The 21904-nt window shown below is 47.5% G+C and overlaps 1 protein-coding gene across 3 annotated transcripts in view; it reads right to left on the bottom strand.

Annotated features, from left to right (window-relative positions):
- Positions 1–5301: 5301 nt before the first annotated feature.
- Positions 5302–21904, bottom strand: part of LOC144723504 (serine/threonine-protein kinase D1-like) — a 157792-nt gene continuing 141189 nt past the window's right edge. For all 3 annotated transcript variants that reach the window (XM_078602300.1, XM_078602301.1, XM_078602302.1), the window contains 4 exons: positions 20249–20347; positions 17025–17295; positions 16035–16120; positions 5302–15206 (listed from right to left, as the gene is read on the bottom strand). In XM_078602300.1, the coding sequence (XP_078458426.1) occupies positions 14922–15206; positions 16035–16120; positions 17025–17295; positions 20249–20347 (741 nt within the window). In that variant the 3' untranslated portion in view covers positions 5302–14921. The remainder of the gene's footprint in view (positions 15207–16034; positions 16121–17024; positions 17296–20248; positions 20348–21904) is intronic.

Below are 21904 nucleotides of genomic sequence, written 5' to 3'. Positions count from 1 at the left end.
ATGGCAATGCAGTACGAATATTACTTCGTCATTTTGCGGTCGGCTTATGCCCGCTTTTATCTATCGGCTTCTGCCCAATCTTTTTTTTTCTGTCAGCTTCACACCTGATGAAGGTGACTGTTTATATAAAGCGTTTATGCACGATACTTTAAGTAATTAGAATGTTAGCCTGGCCCTGCCCCTATGAGTGAAACCAGTCAGCCTGCGGTGTATTTTTTTTTAAGTTTACAATTTTAACGTAAAAAAAGTTCCGTTAACACGCAGTGACCCGACTACGGCTGTGGCAAATTTCATCTGCCGTGCCTTTCCATCACGTCAAAAGAATCGACATTAGTCACTCTGCGACACACTCACGGCCGACGAAATGTAATGATTAATTATGTGGAAATGCTGCAAATGCACAAGGCACAAAAAGGAATTACCATGGACAAAGACAAGAGGCTAATGGGCATACTTAGTGAACCCACACAGAGTACAAGGCCATTATGGGATTCACACACTCGTCACATTTCCATTAAAAGGGAGAAGAAATTACTCGGCCTATTTAAATCAACATTGCTCTGATTTTCCTTTCTTTCCCCTTCAACAATGCGAGCAACCCACAGATTTTAAAAACCGAATTGTTACTCTGAAGAAACCACGAACCGAGCTTATACCACACGGTATCTGCTCGATGGTATGATGTAATTTGCAGACAATTTTAGATAATCATTTTATTTTAATGTATAGTTACGTTTACACGTAACACTCACTCGCTGTGTCATGCGCACATTTATGTGGCAGTTTTTAACGAATTTCTAAGCCAGGCCCAGATATTTCACTTGTCTGTACCACCTAAAAGGTGGCTTAACAATTGCGGTTCCCATTTTTCTATGTGGCCAACAACAGTGAGATATGCAATAACTATTGCAATTGAGTGGAGTTATCAAATAATTAACTTTCGTTAGCCATCTATATTTATAAATTGGCACCACTTCTATCTCTGGCCATGGACTACAATGGTGAGCTTTAAATTAAGATTTATATTACAGATAGTCCCCGAGTTACGATGGTCCGACTTACGATATTTTGATCTTACGATGGCGATACAACAAAATTGTTAAATATTTTAAATTTCGCGCGGCAGGCAAACGTAGCAGCGAACGATACGTTCAATGCATGTATGATACGTAGCTTTAGTGATTTAATTTTAGGGTTACCACGATACGATACGTTCAATGCATGTTAAAAGTTTTTATAGCAGATAGGATTGTTTCCTGAAAAAACTTTATTTTAAATTGCAGTTCATATAGGTAGGCAAATAATTTATCTTGTTTTTTTTACTTTACATTTTACTGTGCAATACAGTATTGTAATTAATAAAGACATACAGTATATAGTTAATACAGTACGGTGCTGTAAATTGCTCTATTTTGCTAAATTATCACCATTCTTTAAGACTCCTGGGTAGGCTAGGCCATCTTCGACTTACGATATTTTTGACTTACGATGGGGTCGTCGTAACGCATCTCCATCGTAAGTAGAGGACTCCCTGTATTTTATACTTGTCACATGTATAACTATTTTGGGGGGGGGCGGGTGTTGGGGAGGGAAGAGCATATACATTTTTTAAATAAGTTTTCTCTTCATTACCCACAATATTTGGTCGGGATAAAAACCTCACCTAAATCGGCTGGAAAAAGTGAATTGTAAAAACTCAACAAAGAAGCAACTGGAATTCTCACGACCAGAATAGAAAAAAAACAACAACAAACAACCAGAGGAAAAAAAACCGACAAAAAAACAAAGAGAATCATCTTCTCTCGCTCTCTCTCGCTCTCTCCGAGGCTTATTCCCCTTAATTGTCCAGGTGTTTTGTAAACCTCGCTGCCGGGGAAAGGGATCGCTTACACACACACAGAGGCCCTCTTGAGTGAACGGCCTTCCCCGGCTCCTTGTGCCCTGGACATGGGACACGCATGGCTGCCCGGCCCAGATTAACTGTTGGCGCAGCTGTCGGAACCCACCGGGTGAAAATGGTGGTGGGCACACAGAGGTCACGAGTGGGGGGCAGTTTATAAACGGGACTCCAGAGACGGGACCCCCCCACCCCCACTCGCTCCATTCCCCGCTGATCGACTCCTGTTGTGCGATCTGGTACAGGGGAAGGAAGCGATGGCGAGGTGTGGATGGCATCAATAGCATTGGTTGAGGTGACATCAAATTTGGACCTAAGTGCCCCCCTCAAACACCCTGAGCTCATGAAAGGGGGGCACACCCCCTCCCCTCCCCCCCCCATAGAAAAATCGCCACTGCCATCAGCCTCGTCCTCGACACAATCCTAGCACAAGTGTTTACACCTCCAGGATACCCTAGATTTGAAGCTTTCGTGACTGCAAGGAATCATACTGTTTGGTTTTTTCGGTAAAGTCACGTAGGTAAAAAAATAAAAATACAATTAAAATAAATAAAAGTAATAATATGAATAAAATACAATAATATTTCTATTATTACTTTTAATTTTAATTGTATTTTTTACCTACGTGACTTTACCGAAAAAACCTAAGAGTATGATTCCAGAATACCCTCCGAAAGATCCACTTCCAGTTTGAAAAGGCGTCTCATCAACACCAGCAGCAGCAATAATCGAGCCACCGATGCCTCCCAAACCAAAGCCTCCCAAACCAAAGCCGTCGCAATCTCGCACGGATACCGTGAGCATCTCACCCGCGGTTATCACAAAAGCGACGTCGTTTTCTCTCGTTGCTACCGTAACCACGAGGCCACTTAATACCTTAATCAGCCACCTGTGCCGCTCACAGATCTCAGGCGACAGCAGTCCTTGTTTTCACAGGTGCTCGCCACCTTGGGAGAGAGGCATTAAGGGGCGGGGGGTGGGAAGACACAGACCGGGGGTGGCCGTATTCTTAGTTGTATTTACAAAGCAGCAACAAAAAAAAGAAAGGTGTTGGGCTGCAGCTCCCCAACAATGTGTTGCTACTCCACCGGTTCGTGGCCTCCGGCAAGAGAAACGGGAGCCGAGGCGGTGCAACAGGCACACGCCTTGAATAGGTGACGACGACGACGACGATGATGATGGTGGGGACGACGAGACCAAGAAGATTGAATTTTGCCCAGCGTTTTCTCGCTTAAAAGAAATGCTGTTTGATAGTTCAACTTAGGGACTTGGCATGCGGGAATTTATATCGGCCAAATATTATACACGGATGTTGCTAAATGGAGGGAAAAACCGGAGGACCCGGGGAGAGACACACGCAAACTCCAAACTAATACTGGCGTCAGGGTTGGGATCGAACCGAACGAGCTCCTCATGCATACCGATGCAAGACACTTTGATCACACGCATAGTATACCTGCCAACTCTACTGCCGATGTTCTGACGCTCGTGCCGATGTTTCAAAAGCAAACCGTAGCCATTTCTTAAAGTGAGAAAAAATAGATACAGACGCAAATCGGCAGCCTGCCACTTAAATTGGCCAGAATGTCAAATATGGAAGAATGTAAATAAATATCCAGGGAGGTCCGGATGTCTTGCAACCCTTCAAATAATTGACCACCAACATTTATATTCCTTTGTATTAATTTCAGTTTTAAATAAAACTTACTTGAAACGTAATACGTTTTAGAGAATTAAATGGGGATCAAAAGGCATCTAGACCACCCTGTATATTGCGAGTGCCATGTTAAATAATAACAGTACAGTAATGGAATTACCAACCTTTTGGGGGGTTGTTTGACCATACTTCGCCATGCTGGTCGGTGCGGGTTGGTGAAAGGGGGCGAACCGGTTTGAGAGAGAGCTCGGCAGCCACTTAAGTTCGCCATAGTTGGGAATCGAACTCAGGTCACCGGGTTTGTGGCGCGGTCCTCCCCATGCAACCATGGCATGGTTTAGGGGCTACTCTCGGCGGTTATTCTATGTATGGGATTTTTGTTTTACCAACATCTAAATGATGACGAATTAAGAATCGGCTTTTCCCCATCTGGCAATAACAAAATAGATACTTATTGCAAGGCATCATGCCTGCACGAACCACACGTACTCGTGGCAAAACATGCAAACAAACATGCTCTGATAATACATGCATTGTCCCTGAAACTAATTATAATTATTGTACGAATTCGTGCTCAGAGGGCATGGGCACCTCGCCCCGGGGCACGCGATGTTACTGCCTCGAGTGGATGCAGCGAATGGAGCGACCAGGAGTAGAGAGATGAGGAGACGATAAACAGAACTCGGGCTGATTGCAGTCGGGTTAATGGGTGGCGCTCAGATACAATAAGGCTGCGCGGTTCTGCGATCGTGTTTTACGATGGCTTCCGCTTTATTCGTGATGCACTCGCTCGCGATTACTTAATTTAGCTCAGCCGCGCTGCAAGTGTAATTTGACGATTGTTAGATGAATGGCTGGCTATCATGATGATGGGTTCATCTTAATCAATCCGCACGCGTAAGTTAATTACTACGATAATTTCAGCTCGATGATTAACGTAGATGTGCTTTTTAACTCCGTGATGGTGCTGCACGTGGAACTGATAATTTCAAACTCGCTGATGAATGCGCTCATTTGTGTTGCACATGTAATTTGATGACGCTGATGGTTCGTGTTTATAGATGGTCGATAATTATTGATGATCATGTAGCATAATGATAATGATGATGATGTCAGCTCATTGGTGCTGCACGTGGAGATGATGATTGATAATGATCAACGTTGCCGATGAAGATGACCGGAGCTCACCCGTGTTGGACATGCAAATTATTACGGTAAAAGTTAAAAGCACAGCCCTGCAATTGAGAGCCCCCCAAAATACGTTTTGGCCGACTGTCCCACGCTGACCAGACATCCTGAAAGAGGGGGGGGGGGGTACCCACACTTTACTCCACCATCCGCGACCAGCCGATCCACAAAACGTGGTGGTGGACCCATGCTTTCATACTGCTGAGTGGGCACAAGTGGTGGGCGGAGTGGTTCTTTAAGAAACGTGCCCATTGTTTTCAACTGCCGCGCCTCGAGATCGAACACGCGACCTCTCGTATCGCATGTCCAGTGTGCTAACGATTACGCCGCACCTCCGAGTAGCAGTTTTCAACTAGACTGAAAACTAATTTCTTTAGAACCGACTTTTGTGTTTAGCTTGTTGTCCTTCGCCCGCATCTCCGATTTGCACGGTTGGCTACGTACGGTGCGAAAGAATTTCAACATACACACACCAAGGCAAGTATTCGCTGACGATGATGATTTTGATGGTGGTGGTAAGGAGCACACATTCGAATCAATGACGCTGCATGTGTTACAATTGTTGATAATCGATAGTTTTATTCCCTTGTGTTTAACACAGGCTCTCTCGCGGGCGGGTTCAGCGAATGCGACCTTCGATGCAACGCGTTGCTACGATGCCCGGACCAATTGTTTCATGAGCTCGACCAAAGCGAGAGCTGCCTGCAACCAGCTGAGTCAGTTCGGGTCGCGCGTGGCGTTGTGTGTGCGGCCGGACAGCGACGGCGCGATTATTTCACGAGATATTTCAGAAATTAGAAACAACAAAAAAACGTGCACCTCCTATCGATATAGAAATTAGAAATGTAACAGAGAGACACGAAACGATAACAAAACGAGTTCGATATATATCACGACTCTTCCATCATTAACCAATGTAACGTTAGAAATCACACACATACGTACTATACATGCATCCGACACACTTAGGAGGAGCGAATCCTATGAACACCACAATCGACACGTGACAAACGCAAGCGACCATTATCCAGAGCCAGTGGTTATACATTTTACAAGTGGAGTATATGACGTCTATCCATACGGACTTTTCTAACACGATCGTTTGTCTTCAGTTTGGAGAAAAAAAACACACACACGCTAAAACAATCTCCACGGGAGCGCTAAATACACTCTCAACTGATATCCCGTCGACATTTCGTTTTGATTTACATTACCCTCCCCACCTCACTCATACCATTATACGAAGACAAATTGGCTGGGAATTAAACGCATGAGATTTGACCGCTATCGAAGCAAGAGAGCTGCTGCCATCTTAACTCGACCAGAATATATTAAAAAAAAACACCCTCTGGGGGCCACGTGGCACCCCAACGTGGCAAATCGTTTCGTGACATCGCACGTCAGGCGAAAGTCACGGCGACTTGGCGGCTTACAACAATAATAGCAACTCCTGTTGAGGGAGAGATGAGAATCGGCAGTCGAGTGGCGCAGGCGGTGCAATTGCACCGGGCCCCTGAGTGGAAGTCCCCCCCCCCCCAAGCTATGAACAGAAGAGAGCGGTGGATGGAGGGGGAGGGTGCAGGGATCGGTCAGGACCCACGTTAACCACGCTAAGCCACTGCTGATCAGTTGCATAAAACACCTCGCGGAAAATACATCGTCCCCCGTCCCCCCCGAGCTGATATTTAAATCGGTTCCAATTAAGGGAGAGTTTTTCACTTTAAGTGTTGTACGCAACTGGCCACAGATTCCCCGTGATCTCTGCATTCCCAGTGAACGTGTGGAATGTTTTGGGCCCTTGCCAACGTCGTTGGCCAAACGGGAGGAACGTTTACCGGGAACCAACACAGACACCATCCCCCCCCCCACCACACCTTTAAAGAAGACGACTGATAGTGGGGAGACCAACAGCATATGCGTCGAGCCGACGTCTCGTGTCGCACGACCCCCCCCCAACCCACGTGCGTGGCGCGTGACACCGGCTCGATCCATCGTGGCACACAGAGCGAGCGACTGCGACGTGGGACGTGACTTCCATAAATATTACGGACGACTAATCGCGACGCGCAAGCTTTGCCATGCGAAGGTGTTCCCCGTGCCTTGCTCGGTTTTTTTCCCTTCCCCGTAGAGGACTCGGGGCCTACCAGGCCATGTCCGTTTATCAGATCGGGCCCTCTCATCGAGTGTTCAATCATTACTCAAATGAACCACAATACCTTGCTGATCTCGTCAAGGAGCATACATCACCACGCGAATTCAGGTCTTTCTCGCAGCGGCCGTGGCTTTTGGCTCGCCATCGAACAAGGACGGGCACTGCTTTCAAACGCTCTTCCTTCCGACATGAGGAAGCCACTGGAGATATGCACTTTTAAATCTAGATGGAGAACTCATTCCTTCAGAACTGCTTTTTGTGCTTGGATTGTTGTCCCCCACCCACCTCCGATTAGCACGGTTGGCTACGTACGGTACAAAATAAGTTCAGACATTCAAGCAACCACCATACTGCTACAACTTCTACAGGCAGTCGAGGTGGTGGTAGAACACTTGTGCGTACGCTTCTCTCCTCGCGTTGCTCAACGTTCAAATTCGCTCCATTCGCGTCTCTCCTCTCGAGTTCCCGTCATCCGATTCGCGAGAAGTTACACCGACAAGCATGGATCAATCGCCTCCCATGTACAGGGCAATGTGTGATGTTCCAATTTGAACGAAGTAGCAGCAGCAGCGGCAGCCAGGTTTGCGACGAGGCCGCGGGCATCTCAAATCTCCAGCCCTCGTGGCGATACAACGGTCTGGTCTTTTCTCGTTTTGACAATGTTTTGCTAACACAGGTTTCAGTTCAATTGCAAGTCAAGCGACCATTACCACTCTGGGCAGGGATGTTTGTCGTGGGTTTTTGAGCGGTTCACACACCGGGGCGTGCGATGCAGAGGTCGCCGGTTCAATCTCCTGGAGCGGCATTTGAAGCAATGTGCACGTTTCTTAAATCCCCACCACCCCCCTCTGTCATACCCAGCAGTAATACCGAATGGGTACACCGCGTGGATTACGCGCTGCACGTGCCTGATGATTGGCACACACGTTCCAACGTGGCGCTGAGCAAGACGATCAGAGGAGCGACACTTTAACTCGGCAACTCCCTGCGTCACGTGGGACACACACACGCACGTCCACACCGACACAAGAGCCTCATGTCCCGTCAATCGCATTGCCTTGAAAGGAAAATCTATGAATAGGCGACGTCTTGGACAATGACCCTTCTCCCATAGCACATGGTTTATCTTCATTTGGACTGGTTCTTTCTACGCCACGTGGTTACCAATAATCAGGCGTGCGCAGTGCTTAACAACTTTATTTCAACATCAAGAGGAGGGCATTTGGTTGACGACATTAGTTAGCCATGGCACCAAACAAAATTAGTTCTTAAAAACCGCTGCTTCTGAAAGTCGCTTGGACAACGCCAGCCACTTTGAATAAACATTTCATTTGCGACCATGAACATTGAAAAGGGAACGACTCGGCGCAGTGTCGACTTAGACGCGTCGACTTTCCGCCCGCGGACGGGGCCAACACGTCGACACGAGAATCCGGCAAGAACACAACAAGTCGATGTATTGCCGTGTCGCATGGGCGGCGAGTTAAGCCCGACACAACTCGTGCTGCTACGCTTAAGTTGACAACATCAAGTTGCTTTGTGAACTATGTGCGTGCATTTTAGGCCTTGTCAGCAGTCGGTACAAACACCACAAGGTGGTCAGTCGGCATGGTTGGATGTGTGCATGTTGAACTTCTTTCGCACCGTACGCAGTCAACCGTGCTATATCGGAGGTGCCGGGGGAATAAGAACGCAAAGCCACACAGCGCGTGCGGTGGGGTAAAGTGTGGGGACCGCCAAACGCTTCCAATACGTCTGGCCGGGGTAGAAGAGACGGTTTAAAATACCGCCACACAACCCTCACTCCAGGAGGGACGTCTCGAGTCTCCCCCCCCCCCACCTCTCTCGTGGAGGCTCTTGCGCCAGCAGTGTCCACCTGTGAACGAGCAATTGCAGGGCTGCGCCTTCAAACGGGTCACTTTGTTCTGCGCGGCTGACGCCGACGTAAGGAAATGAAACGCACAAAGGCGCGACCGATCACAACGCGTATATAGGTCGCCAACACAAATACTCACAGGAGGCCCTATAGGTCAGTGATAAATGCGTAGAAAGCGCAAGCCATTGCACAGTTTTGGCGATTCAGTTTAAAAAAATAAATAATCCTAACACTGGTACGTGCGTGTGCGCCGAATGTGTTGCAGGTTATTCAGGATCGGAATAAATACGTCGTCGTCATCATCGTAGTCATGGCTTCTGCAGAAAGAACGCTAAATTACGATGCAACACTGCTTAAAGAATACCAAGGGTTGCTGAACACTCAATATAAATCCTGCAATGCTGCCAAAACGTGGCCTTCAAGAACTCCAGTAGCTAGAACCTCGCACCCCCCCCCCCATCTCCCCAACGGTGGCACTTTCCCACGTTTACAAATGTCTCTGTTCAATTGCAAATGACGCCATTACGCGCACCGCACGCGCCTGATGATTGCTAAACATCGACTGCGCGACGTCGACAGCGCCGATTCATATTGAAGTATCGATCGCGTGTGCGCGCACGCGTGGCTTCCACTGTCAGACACGGCGATTCACAATTAAATAAATAACCTCCAGTTCTATAGGTCTCCATAAAAATCAAGTACAATTGAGTCTCCATGAGAGTTTTTTTTGGGTTAGATCGCATGAATGTGTCGTTAAACCCGCCACCACTCGACACAGCGAATTAGTAAGGTTTGTCACGTAAACAAAACGTGGCAATTCGTTACTAAAACAGCACACGGGTGTGTTGGAGAGTAAAGGCACAACGTTTACAATTTAGTCTCTCGGTCCTGTTGACTTTTCAGACGGATTTTCACTCGCAGCATTTGTTCATGAAGATGCAAACAACTCTGCACGGGTATCGTCCTGAAGCTCATCGTCAGAGTCAGACTTGAACAAAATTACTGGTTTACCAAATGATATTGGCTAGTTACCCTCCTTCTCTACAGCCTGGAAAGTCACCGGCACCAGAAACACCACGATGGGGAAATAAGCCACGCTCTGCCACGTGGGACAACACATGTACACACCAAATGCAAGATGTTCACTCTCAATTCCAATCGGCGCTCTCCACCAACACGCGCGACGTGTTTACCAAACATCGGGCCCGTGTAGTGTGACTTCATGTCTTTCTTCTCAATTGCAACAGGGCAAGATTGGGAAGCGTGGGAACACAAGCCTGGCATGTGCAAATGTTAACATGGCACGCGATTAACTTGACCTCGAATCCACTTCATAAATAAGTTAGATCACATTCCATTTCATATACAAAGTACAAAACGAAGACGGACACCACCAATCACTGACCGCACGAGACCACGCAGGCTGGCGTTTGTGGAAACATATTAAGCCCTCGCGAAATAATCCAACCGAACAAAAGATTAGCAAAATACTCGAGCATAAAAGACGTGGGATTGTGTACGGGTGGAGCGTCAATGCCACGTTGCTTTTAAAATCCGCGGTGGTCATATCACCCAAAATAATACAAAGCATGCTCTGACACAACACTGTTAATAAACGCGTTAGAACTGGGTTTAAAAATAACAATACACTGAATAATTGGATCAATCACTTAACCTAGTTATACATCAGAGTAGTTTTTGACTGGACTTGCTTAATATTTATTTATGCGACGAAGCAAACATTAGGATCACCTAGGATGGTGGGTGATGAAGGACTGCAGTGACACAGATTTTAGTTTAGACGACCCGAAAAAATGGAAACATATGACAACCCTGCTCCTTTGCAAATGTGATCACATGAAACTGTTAATAAATTACAGCCCTTTGTCAATCCACTCCTGGATGATGGCCTGCACGTGGCTTTTTGTTTTGGCCAGGCAAGTTGTTTGACCATACTTCACCACGGTGATGAGTTTGAGTTGGATGCATGAATACCGCAAGCCACTGATGGTGTTCGGTGTACTGCTCGGCAATCGAACTCAGGTCCGCCGGGTTCATAGTGCAGTGCGGTTTACCAAGTACTGCGCTCTTGTTGGCGATATAAATAAACTGATAACCATTAACGTTGCCTTCTTGGTTCTTTCGGTAAAGTCACGTAGAATGGAAATAATAAAATTATAAAAATAAAACATAATAAAAAAATAAGAAAATTCTATTATATTATTTTATGTTTTCTTTTTATAATTTTATTATTTCCATTCTACGTGACTTTACCGAAATAACCAAGAAGATGAATCCCTGCAGTCACGAAAGCTTTAAATCGAAACATTAACGTTGTGTTTGACACTTTGTGGCCCATCAACCACAGTGGTACACCAAGTTTTAAGATCTGGTCTTGGCCAATAGATTATTTAAAATTACTTGGGGAGGCTATCGCCAGACCGCCGTTACATTGTGTATATAAGCCAATGATGGAGGCGATCGTGGCCTCATCGATCAACGCGGGCAGCCCCGACAGCACAATGCACTCCTTAACAGAAACAGATCTCACTGTTAGAATGATTGTGTAGTTAAATGATACACCACTGTTGGGAACGTTGCTGGTCTGCTATGGCAGTGCTCACGAATGTAACTGAAAATTTGTATATATTTTTTCTCACCAACAAAGCTTTAATCCGCATGTGGATTGACTTTTTTTTACATGTTTGATGACGCTTTAAAACGTTTGTGCAGGGACAGCCCCAGGGACACATCGCTTGGGCACCCCCATCTACAAGATAAGAGCTTGCTGGCTCTCTTGCAGAAGATTGGTAGACATGCAAATTCAAACTGTGATTCGATTTGCCGATGGTCAACATCCCCGGGTTCTGTACGAAGCGACAAATAACAACACGCAAGTCTTTATTGTCCAGCACGTGCATTCGAAAACGCTAAAATCATGAAGTTCAGCTTCGTTAAATAAACACGACGATCGATCGTATGTACATCGCCACGTCACACCGTAATGCTAAGAATAGTTTTGCTTGAAGCGAGCACTTCATAGAGACGCCACATACGCACGTATTTACACTCCCCTGCATGTGTGTGTTGTGTGTGCATCACAATTGGACAAACTGTTGAAATCATCCCCCCCCCCCCCAACATTTGTAGAGTCTACACGTCACTATATATACGGATAAGAGACCAGTTTGTGTGAAGAACTCTTTACGAATGAATAAAAGTACAATAAATCTTATGGTTTCCGCTGCTTCGAGTGGTGGGGTGACACAATGATGGGAAGGAGTTTGTAACTTACCAAAAGCATTCGACAGAAGATGAACGCAGGATGGCAGCGATTCGCAGGTTCACGACGGGTAAACTATTTCTACAACGGTCGCGTAAATTCCCGTATTGTTGTGATTATTCACCCGAAATGTTTACGTTTCTGCAAATAAATTATCGGCCATTATGCTCATTGTTTTTCCCCAACAAGGAAAACAAACGTCGCGCGGTTAGAATCATAACCGCAAAGCCTCGGCGAGAGTCTCAACATTCGCTTTGTGGACGATCCTGCGCGCTGGGATTATTTGGACAGCTCCATCAACGAGCGCTCGCTCTCTGCTGCACGCGGGAAACGAATAGGGGGAGAAAACACAACGCGTACGATGGCGGTGGGACACTCGGCGCAGCCATCTCTTCTTGGCCATAACCTCCCAGCCCCCATGCCTACAACACCTGGCAAGCCCCAGTGATCACCCATCATCCATGTGCTAATCAGGCTCAGACCTGTTCATCTTCCGAGACCCCAATGAGATCGGGCACACTCCTCAGGGTAACTTGGTTGCAGCAAATACATTTAAGCCGCTGGAACTATGCACTTTGAAATCGAATTTGAATTTCTTCAGAACTGCTTTTTGTGTTCAGTTTGTTGCCCCTTCCCTCCACCCCCCCCCCCCACACCTTCGAATTATCACGATTGGCTACGTACGGTGCGAAAGAAGTCAAATGCACACACACGCGCACACGCGCGCGCGCGTGCACTACGAGGCGCGATGGGACGTCTAAGCGTGGCTCTGCGATCGTGCGTTCGTGAAGGGACGTCCCCTCAAGAGGGGCACCACCCCACCTCTCGTCCAGCCGACGGGACATTAAGCCTCTCACCGCCGGGGTCTTCACACCCCCTTGCAAAATTTTCACGAGCAAAACCGCCCCCCCCCTTCCCCCCCCCAACGAGTCAGTTTCTAGCTACTGCTGGATGGCCCCCGCATCCCCGCACTGCGGATCGCCTTGCGCGCGTGCGGTTTCTGCCTCGCAGCGAATAAAAAATTCAACAGGCCCAACCTACTCTAATTCTCTCTCTCAGGGATATTTGTTTCTAATTTCGTTCGACTTCACAACCCCCGCCCCTTGACCTGCCACCAAGAATAAAAACCCTCGATAAATTCCTTTTAAAGTTTTTCGGCTCGGCGGGGGGGGGGGGCACGGTTAAATGCAAGGTCTGTCTGCATGAGGCTGGAGCTTCTGCCCCCGAGGCTAAACTTATCCTGGCGAAGACCCAACTTAACAGAGTGTGCGCTTAAACAAAAAATTACGTGCACCATTAGCCGCTGCATGTAAGCGGCCGTGGCAGCACACGTGCGCCTGCGTTTGGCAGCCAACTAAACGGAATTGGTAATAACTATAATAACACAACGCTCAATTCACTATCCTGAAGTTGAATCGTTGCCGCCTTCATTCGATAAGTGAAACTGTGCATTAAGCGGCCAAATCATGAGCAAATGGGGCGAGTGCTGCTGCATTGGCGATAGTTACGTCATTGGCACGTATACGTGGACAAAGAAATCCCGGCATGCAGAGCAGCACCCACGTTACATACATCCACAAAATCATTTACGTTAATACTGAAAAACGTTGACACACGCCAGCTTAAAATATCGTTCGCATTATTCCACCTAGTTTATGCTCTCGATAAACAAGTACAGGTACAAAAACGAGGAAAGTTATTCTCTAAAAGGTAAAAATCGACCTCGAGACCAAAGAAGTCTGCCGAGGTTCATGTTTCTCGTCATCAGCTGAGCGAACACAGCTCACACGGAGCAGTTTCATGCCCTTGGAAATCATCGGCAGGCCAAAGTCGGGTTCCTAACTGCCAGAAAACGCGTCTGTTTGTGAAAAGACAAAGCCCCTTAATATTGTTATTCCCTTTGAGTAAAAACGATTCCACAATAGTGGTAACGTTGCAACAATTTTCTTTGGTCCCCATGCTCAAGTCAGCAACCGCTTAAAAGGATCACGCAAATGCGCAACTCTCGCTGAGTGGGCGTCTAACAATCCCACCCCCCCCCCACCCAGATATTCTGATGTTCGCAATTCAGGATTGCGATTCCAGAATCAAATCTATCTTCTTGCTGCCCCTAGCGTTTTAATGCAACTGCCTTTGACTGGCGTCTTCTGCGTACACTCTCAATTTTAGCAACCAAAAGCCCCAAATCAACATTTGCTCCGGGAGCGGTCGCTCATTCCCCTCTGCTGCTCCCATATGCACACACTCCCTCCCCCCCCCCCCCCCCCCCCGGTTATTGTGCTGTTGACTACCAGCGGCATATTCAAGTCTAGGCCTCAAGACTTTAATTTTAAAAATCTCTGCTCATCACTGATTGCCTCAATCATAATGATACAAAGATACCCACCGTTTCTGTGAAGCGTGCTGAAATGTTATCGAATTTGGAATAATTTCAAATTGTATTGCGTTAAATCTCGGTAGAATAAGCGCCCTAACAACTCGGTGGAAGTTGACTGGGGTCTTCGAGAAGAAGCCTTGGTTGTTGAAGTGGAGAGCGCTTGGTCGAGAGTAGAGTGAGATGACAGAGGTAGGAGGTCGGGTGTCTGGAGGAAGGGATCAGTGAGATTGGAGAGGAGAGCCCAGGCAGGGAGTGAGTCCACGGAGAAACTAGAAGGGGGGGGTGACAGTGTGATCTTGAAACCGACTCAGGATTGTATTGAGATCCAGCGGAGGGACCCGGATCATTGGGGGCGACACGGCCACGATTATAAATATATATAAAAAATCCAATTGACAAATCGACGGATCGTCGCACGCCAACTAGCGCCACGGTCCCCACGGGGGACGGGGCAGGCCGGAGGGGACACCGCGTATCCCTTCGCGGCAGGCTCACAGGCCGGAGATCCGCTCACGGATGCTGCTCAGCTCGGCCGGCTCGTCAGCCCTTCGTCGGCCCTCGTTAGCGCCGCCGCCGCCGCCACCGCCGTCTTCATCCTCCTCCTCCCCCCGCTCGCCGTCGCTGCCCAGGTCGACGCGGCGGCGCAGGTGCGTGGGGTAGGCGAGGCCGCACTCGGCCGCGTGGCGCTCCCAGCGCGCGTCGTCGCTCTCGTGCGTCACGTAGCGCTCAGAGCGGCGCACCTCGAGCTCTCGCAGGTCCAGCCACGTCTGGTAGTCCTGATCGCTCGCTCGCGTGCGCGCGCACAATGCAGATCAGCCGCGGGAAGCCCTCGCACGGACCGCTCGCGTGAGAGTGCTGTTTTATTAAGGTCATCCAGAACAGATCGTGCAACGTACAACGACCACGAATACGAAGGAGACATCACAGCGATACACTACTCCCCTCTGCTGCTGACACCGCTGTCTCGCTTGACCACCCGAGTGTGAAATTGTAGTTGTTGCTCTGCGTCAACATCAGCCTCACGAAAGAATGCCGGTTGCGCTATCGGCGTTTCGTCACGAGGCAGAGAGTCCATTGGGATCTCTCGTAGAGTGGTGCAGGCAATGTGTTCAGGGATAGAACACGGAAGAGGGGATTACAGAGCGACGTCCGAATACACTTGAAGTCACCTCTGGTACACACAGTAGGGGGCAGCACTTTCCCACTCCACCCTGCTACCGAGAGTAATGATTGTCTGGGCATTTAAAATGATCAGAATTAAATTTCGATTTAAAGCTTTCGTGATTCTTTCGGTAAAGTCACGTAGAAGGGACATAATAAAATAATAAAAATAAACATAATAAAAACGTCGTGAGAATTGTATTTTATTATGTTTTATTTTTATTATTTTATTATTTCCCTTCTAAGTGACTTTACCGAAAGAACCAAGAAGATGATCAGAATTAGTGAGACGGTCTGAGACGACCAAGCCCACTGAGCAATGAAGAAGGGCCATTGCCTGAAACGTCACTTATTATCCATGTGTTTTATTTTTAGGGCCATGCTATTGACGAATCTGTTGAAGTTCATGCTTAGGTAAATAAATCAACAAAAGCATTGCTCACCTGCAGCCAGGGGTGGCTGAGTGTCTTGTCGACACTGTAGCGTTTCCTCATCTTCACCTGGAGGAGGTTGTTGATGAGGTCGATGGCTGGAGGGGAGACGCACGCATCAGACACACGGGGCAATGCAAAGACAACTTAAGCGCGTGTCACTACACTAATGCGGAGCTGTAACACAGCCAATGCCATCACATTCAAATCGATGCATCCAATTAAACCACCTGCAAGTGTTACCCAACACTGCAAATCCCGAAGTGTAGTTTGCACTTGGACTAAATCACCCCGAATGTGCCCAATCTCAGGAGCTAAGCTGGTTCCAGCCTGGTTAGTACTTGCACGGGAGGCTGCACGTAAGACAGAATAGGATATAACAAGTGAGAAATAAAACAGAAAAACATATTTCCGAAATTTGACAGTTCAGTGGGGACAAATAAGATACACAAATAAGGCAATCAAATAGTGAATCCATATCATGACAATGAATTGAATCAAATTAAGTATGATTAATTTTATTATTACTCAAATAATCATCAGCCACTGCTGGATGAAGGCCTCCTCCAAGCTGTTGCCATCTCTCATGGCCCCCCTCAACATCGTCATGGCTATAACGTCACCCGAACGCTGCCCGATCTGGCTGGGCCATGTACACTGCAGCAAGGCATCGGAGTGAAGGTTACAGCGGGGCAACGTTAGGGGCAACGTTGGGGCAACGTTGGGGCAACGTTGGGGCAACGTTGGGGCAACGTTGGGAAAACGGTTCCAACCGCGTTGACCCAACGTTGCATGCTTACTGGTTACTGGTGTCAGGGGGGAAGAGCTCCCTACTGATGGCACCACACCACGGCAAGTGGAGGCACTGGGTTGCCTGATCTCTCCGTGACATGGGATGGCCCAAGTCCAGTTGCCCCCCCACCGTAGAGGAGCCACACGCCAACTCAACTCAACCGGCGCTCGGAGTTCTCCGTCGCCCGCGCGATCCCCGACGGCACCCACCGTCCTGCGTGATCTCCTTCCAGGGGTTGGGCGGGTACATGAAGGCGGCGTTCTGGATCTGCTCGTTGATGTCCTCGTCCTCGTTGAAGGGGAAGGTGCCGCTGAGGCTCACGTAGACGATGACGCCCACCGACCACATGTCGAGCGAGCGGTTGTAGCCCTGCTTGCTGCGGATCACCTCGGGCGCCAGGTAGGCCGGAGTGCCCACCACGGAGCGGCGGAACGACTTCTCGCCGATGATGCGCGCAAAGCCGAAGTCGCACAGCTTCACCTGCGGCACACGGACGTGTGCGTGCGTAATTGTGTGTGCGTATGTACGTATGAGGAGCTGTGTCGTAGCGGTTAGCGCGCTGTGCGATGAGCCCGGCGACCCAGGTCCGATTTCTGCTTGTGATCGATACCAGTGATGATCATCTGAACTGGTCCTGGGCCTCCCCTAGGTCGACTGAGCCTCAAATAATTCAGTTGAACATGTAGGCTTTCGCGACTAATATAATTAATAATAATGGTTTTTGGGGTTAAATGGCATAAGTATAAACGCGTCGTAACCCTCCACCACCCGACAGCCAATTAGTAAGGGATTTGTCACGTAAACAAAACGTGACAATTAGTGACTACAGCCCACCGGTGTGTTGGAGAGTAAATCCACAACATTTACAATTTGAGTAGTACGACGTTTCGCTGGTAATTGCAACCAGCATCATCGGGAGATTTACCAGTCTATCTTGTTCTTTTTGTTTAATGTTGAACTTCTTTCGTGCCCTACACAGCCAACCATGCTAATCGTAGGTGCGGGGGAAGGACAACAAACTAAACACAAAAGGCAGTTCTAAAGAAATTCGTTTTCAATTGAGATTTCAACGTGCACAGTTCCAGTGGCTTCCTAATATCGGAAGGAAAAGCGTTTCAGACGGCCTAAGAAGAGTATCTGAAAGCGTGCGATGCAATGACCATCTTTGTTAGACGGTTAGCCAAAAGCCGCTGCTTCGAGGGTAACCAGAGGTACACGTGCATGAGGCATGACGCTCACAACAATGAGCGGAGCGCCGGTCGGCTAAAACACAGCAAGTTGGCACAATAGGGGGGGGGGGGGGGGCACAGCCGGTACATCTGCCAGTCATCTCAGTCAGTCAACCCCATGACCTCCTGCCAGCGGGCATTCGACACTTCACGTGACCTTAAAGTCCTCATAGCCTGGCACAAGCGGCGTGGTGACGTCACCGCCACTTAGTGGTGAATGGCGGAAGTTGCTGTTGTTTGTTGTGAGGCACGACAAACCGTGTCTCGGTGGCAGCCCCGTTAAGCCGGGTGGCCGGGGCACGGTTGTAGGGGGCAAGTCCTTCTTGCTGAAGAAAGCTCTACCACCCCCCATCTTATGAATTATTTTCGTCAAGTCAAAAACCATCAGCACAATACTTAACGCCAGCGGCGATTTCTCCTGGGGCTTTCCCTCAAATACACAGTGGCGCGAGAGCCAGCGCTGAATGCACGGTAGGGGAAAGAAGGCAGCATCGTTACGCTCTTTACCGGTTAGCACTTGTTTAGAGTTTGTTCAACATCGACTGTGTCAGACCGTCCCCCCGAGTAGCTGTATACCCGCACTTTACAAATCTGCAGCATTGACCTGTTCAAACCAATATTGATCGCGATGCTCATTATGTGACATGAACTCAGGGGGTGTATGCTTAAAGGTAATCTGGAGAAGTAGCTGGCCTGCCTGGCCTGACTGCCTGGTTAGGCCTGGGCTGGCCTGCACGCTCAGCGCTCAGAACTGAGCCCCCCCCCCCCCCCGCTGCTGCCATCCTGAATTCGTGATTATAACAATCGGCTTTTGTTTTCATTCGTGGAGAGTTCATGATCTCAATCCAATTACTAATAATGTCTGCACAAATATTACTCCGTGGCGCCAAGTCTGGTTTTTCAATTAATTTGGCCATATTCAAGCCGAGAAAATGTTAAATATCGAATATTACTGTGGCGGGGAGTGTGAAAAAGTTATCTTCATTTTAAGTGTTACCGAAACAGGCACTTGGCCACAAAACCTGCGACATCTCATTTACTTCTTTTAATCCAAAAAAAATGTCTTTTCAGATAATCCGATATTCTTTCACGGAAATATTTTCAGATTTCTCAGCTTAATTCTGAAATCGGGAACATCCATAATCTGCATGTGTTTATAATTTGCTGCAAGTGAATCCCAGCCGTGGTCAGTAGATTGTTGCCAATCTAAAAATAAATGGAGCAATTATAAATGCAGATCATTGAAACACTCAGGGGACTTCGATCCCATTCTCGTGAACTCTTCTGCAATTGCAAATCGTGCCACACCCCAATCCTGTTTGCGGGTAAATATGAGCGACAGGGTGACGCAGTGGTCACACTTCTGCCTCGCAGCAAAGAAGGGCCTGGCTTCGATTTCCGACTCGGGCAACCTTTCTGTTGTTTGGAGTTTGTATGTTCTCACCCTGCTCTGCACGGGTTTCCTCTGGACTCTCCGATTTCTTGCCGTAGCTCAGGAGCTCCAAAGCCGCATGTGGCTCTTTAAGGACTGCTTCCTGACGTTGTTTATTAAGGACCGCCATCTTGTATTCACGTTGCATTGCAGATCTTGAATAATCGAGTTATTTTTTTTATCGATTTAGAAAAAAATGGCTCTTCGTGTTATTTTGGTTGCCGACCCCTGACCTCACCTTATAAGCTCACACGACGTAACCGGTATTGGCCCGACACCCCAATTCTGCAACATGACCTGAAAATGACTCTTGGGCTCACGCACATTGCAACATCGCCCTCCCTACTGCGATACACTTGGCCAAACCCTTCCGAAAAAGAGTCCCGAGGACTCAGCGAGGGCCTTCCTGGATAAACAAGCGTAACATTACATCTACATATTCTTAGGTTTTTTTGGTAAAGTCACGTAGGTAAAAAATGTAAATTAATAAAAGTAAAATAAAAATAAATACAGCTATCGTGCTGTGACTGTTCCACCTGAAGACGGAAGCTTGTGTTGCCTCCTAAACATCGTGATTTTATTTTATTTTTATTTTACTTTAATTAATTTGAATTTTTTACCTACGTGACTTTACCGACAAAACCTAAGAATATGAATCCTTGCAGTCACGAAAGCTTTAAATCTAGAATTACATGTACATTTAGAGCGGTCTTACAGCCAGTCCATGAGCACGGCTGCAGTCGTGTGGTGAGTGCCAGGGGCATCTGCTTACTTGTGGGAATGGATCTGCGGATGCCAAGAGCACATTCTCTGGCTTCAGGTCGCAGTGCACAATGTTTTTGAAATGCAGATGCCGCAGTGCCACCAAAATCTGAAATGGACAAAAAAGGGCGCAACGGTTAGATGGGGAAAACAGCAGAGATAAGTTGACCTCGATTCGGTGTTTAAACCGTTGGAAACAATATCGCGTGAACTCTGTTTTGATGGCAAATTAGCCGTCTGCTTTTACGAACATTAGCGTTTGTATCGGCTCTATACAAGTGAGTGGTGGCACGGTGGTTAGCGCACCGCGCTATGACCAAAGTGACCTGCGTTCGATTCCCGGCCACGGCAAACATCAAGCTACGAGTAGATATCTGAACCCCTTCCGGGTGTCTTGCTGCACTTCACCAACCTGCACCGATCACCGTGGTGAAGTATGGTTCTACAAAATCCCCCTTCACCCACACAGCACCAGACTGAGAAAGGGCCATGAGTTTAGATAAGCTCTGAAGAGTGCGCAATGATTAAGGATTTCCATTTATTGGGCTTCTAAAATTCCTCAGGAGCTCAAAGCACCTCATATCGCATCTCATCTCGGATCAGTCCAGTGTCCAGCTGTAGGTTTCGTTTTTGGCCTAGGGGACCGCCCCCTGATGACAGCTGTCCCTGTGTGGCACAAGGTGATGAAGCACCACCATGCAAGTGGGCATTCCTCTGTCGGTAAGGATCGATGTTGCTCTCCAATTTATCAATTAGCTAACGCCGGCATACGACGACTAACTCTTTTTCAAAACACAGCGGCGGTTTGTTTAACCTCCGCTGCAAATCGGACGGCGCATACGTTCTGTTAACACTCCCCACCCCTTAATTTTTAGAACTTTCGTGACTGCAGGAATTATTATTTGTTTCTTTCGGTTAAGTCACATCTAAAGATAAAATAATAAATTAAATTAAATAATAGAATACGACGTTTCGATTGCAACACAAGCAATCATCATCAGGTATAATGAAATAGCGACATAAAATCTAACCAGAAAACTATAGACAGACATATTAGCAGACAGATATCACCAAGATACATAGAGAGAGCAACACAGGTAACAGAGAGAGGTGGTCGTCTCTGTGGGGTGGCCTTACATAGACAGAGGAGGGCGGACGCAGAGAGGGAGGGGGGTTAGAGAAAAAATTAGCATATCAATGAGTGGACAACAAAACGTGGTGCTGCAAGTGCGATGACACGGCAAGCAAGCCTGAAAATCAGGAGAAGGACACACTAAAATTAAATAACCTAGTAAAATATCGAAATGTAATGTAATACAACACAGAGGGTCGGTCAACACACAATTAACGCATAGCCTGGTTGATTACGTATTTCAAAGATTGCTAAGTTAGAATTTAAGTGTGAACATTCCAAAGAAAGGACACAGGCAGAGAGAGCAAGTAGTCAGAGAGAGAGAGAAAAAAGAAGATACGTTTAAAACTTCCCCGTAGAAGTGATGATGATTGCTTGTGTTGCAATCGAAACGTCGTATTCTATTATTTAATTTAATTTATTATTTTATCTTTAGATGTGACTTAACCGAAAGAAACAAATAATACTCCCCACCCCACCATGCAGCATTAGCCAGGGCGGCCGGACAGGGTGGTGGGTGGAGACTCCTCTGCG

The sequence above is a fragment of the Lampetra planeri genome, chromosome 18, assembly GCF_965212315.1.
Source record: "Lampetra planeri chromosome 18, kcLamPlan1.2.h2, whole genome shotgun sequence".
NCBI classification, from domain to species: Eukaryota; Metazoa; Chordata; class Hyperoartia; order Petromyzontiformes; family Petromyzontidae; genus Lampetra; species Lampetra planeri.
This window is presented reverse-complemented; position numbering and strand designations above follow the sequence as displayed.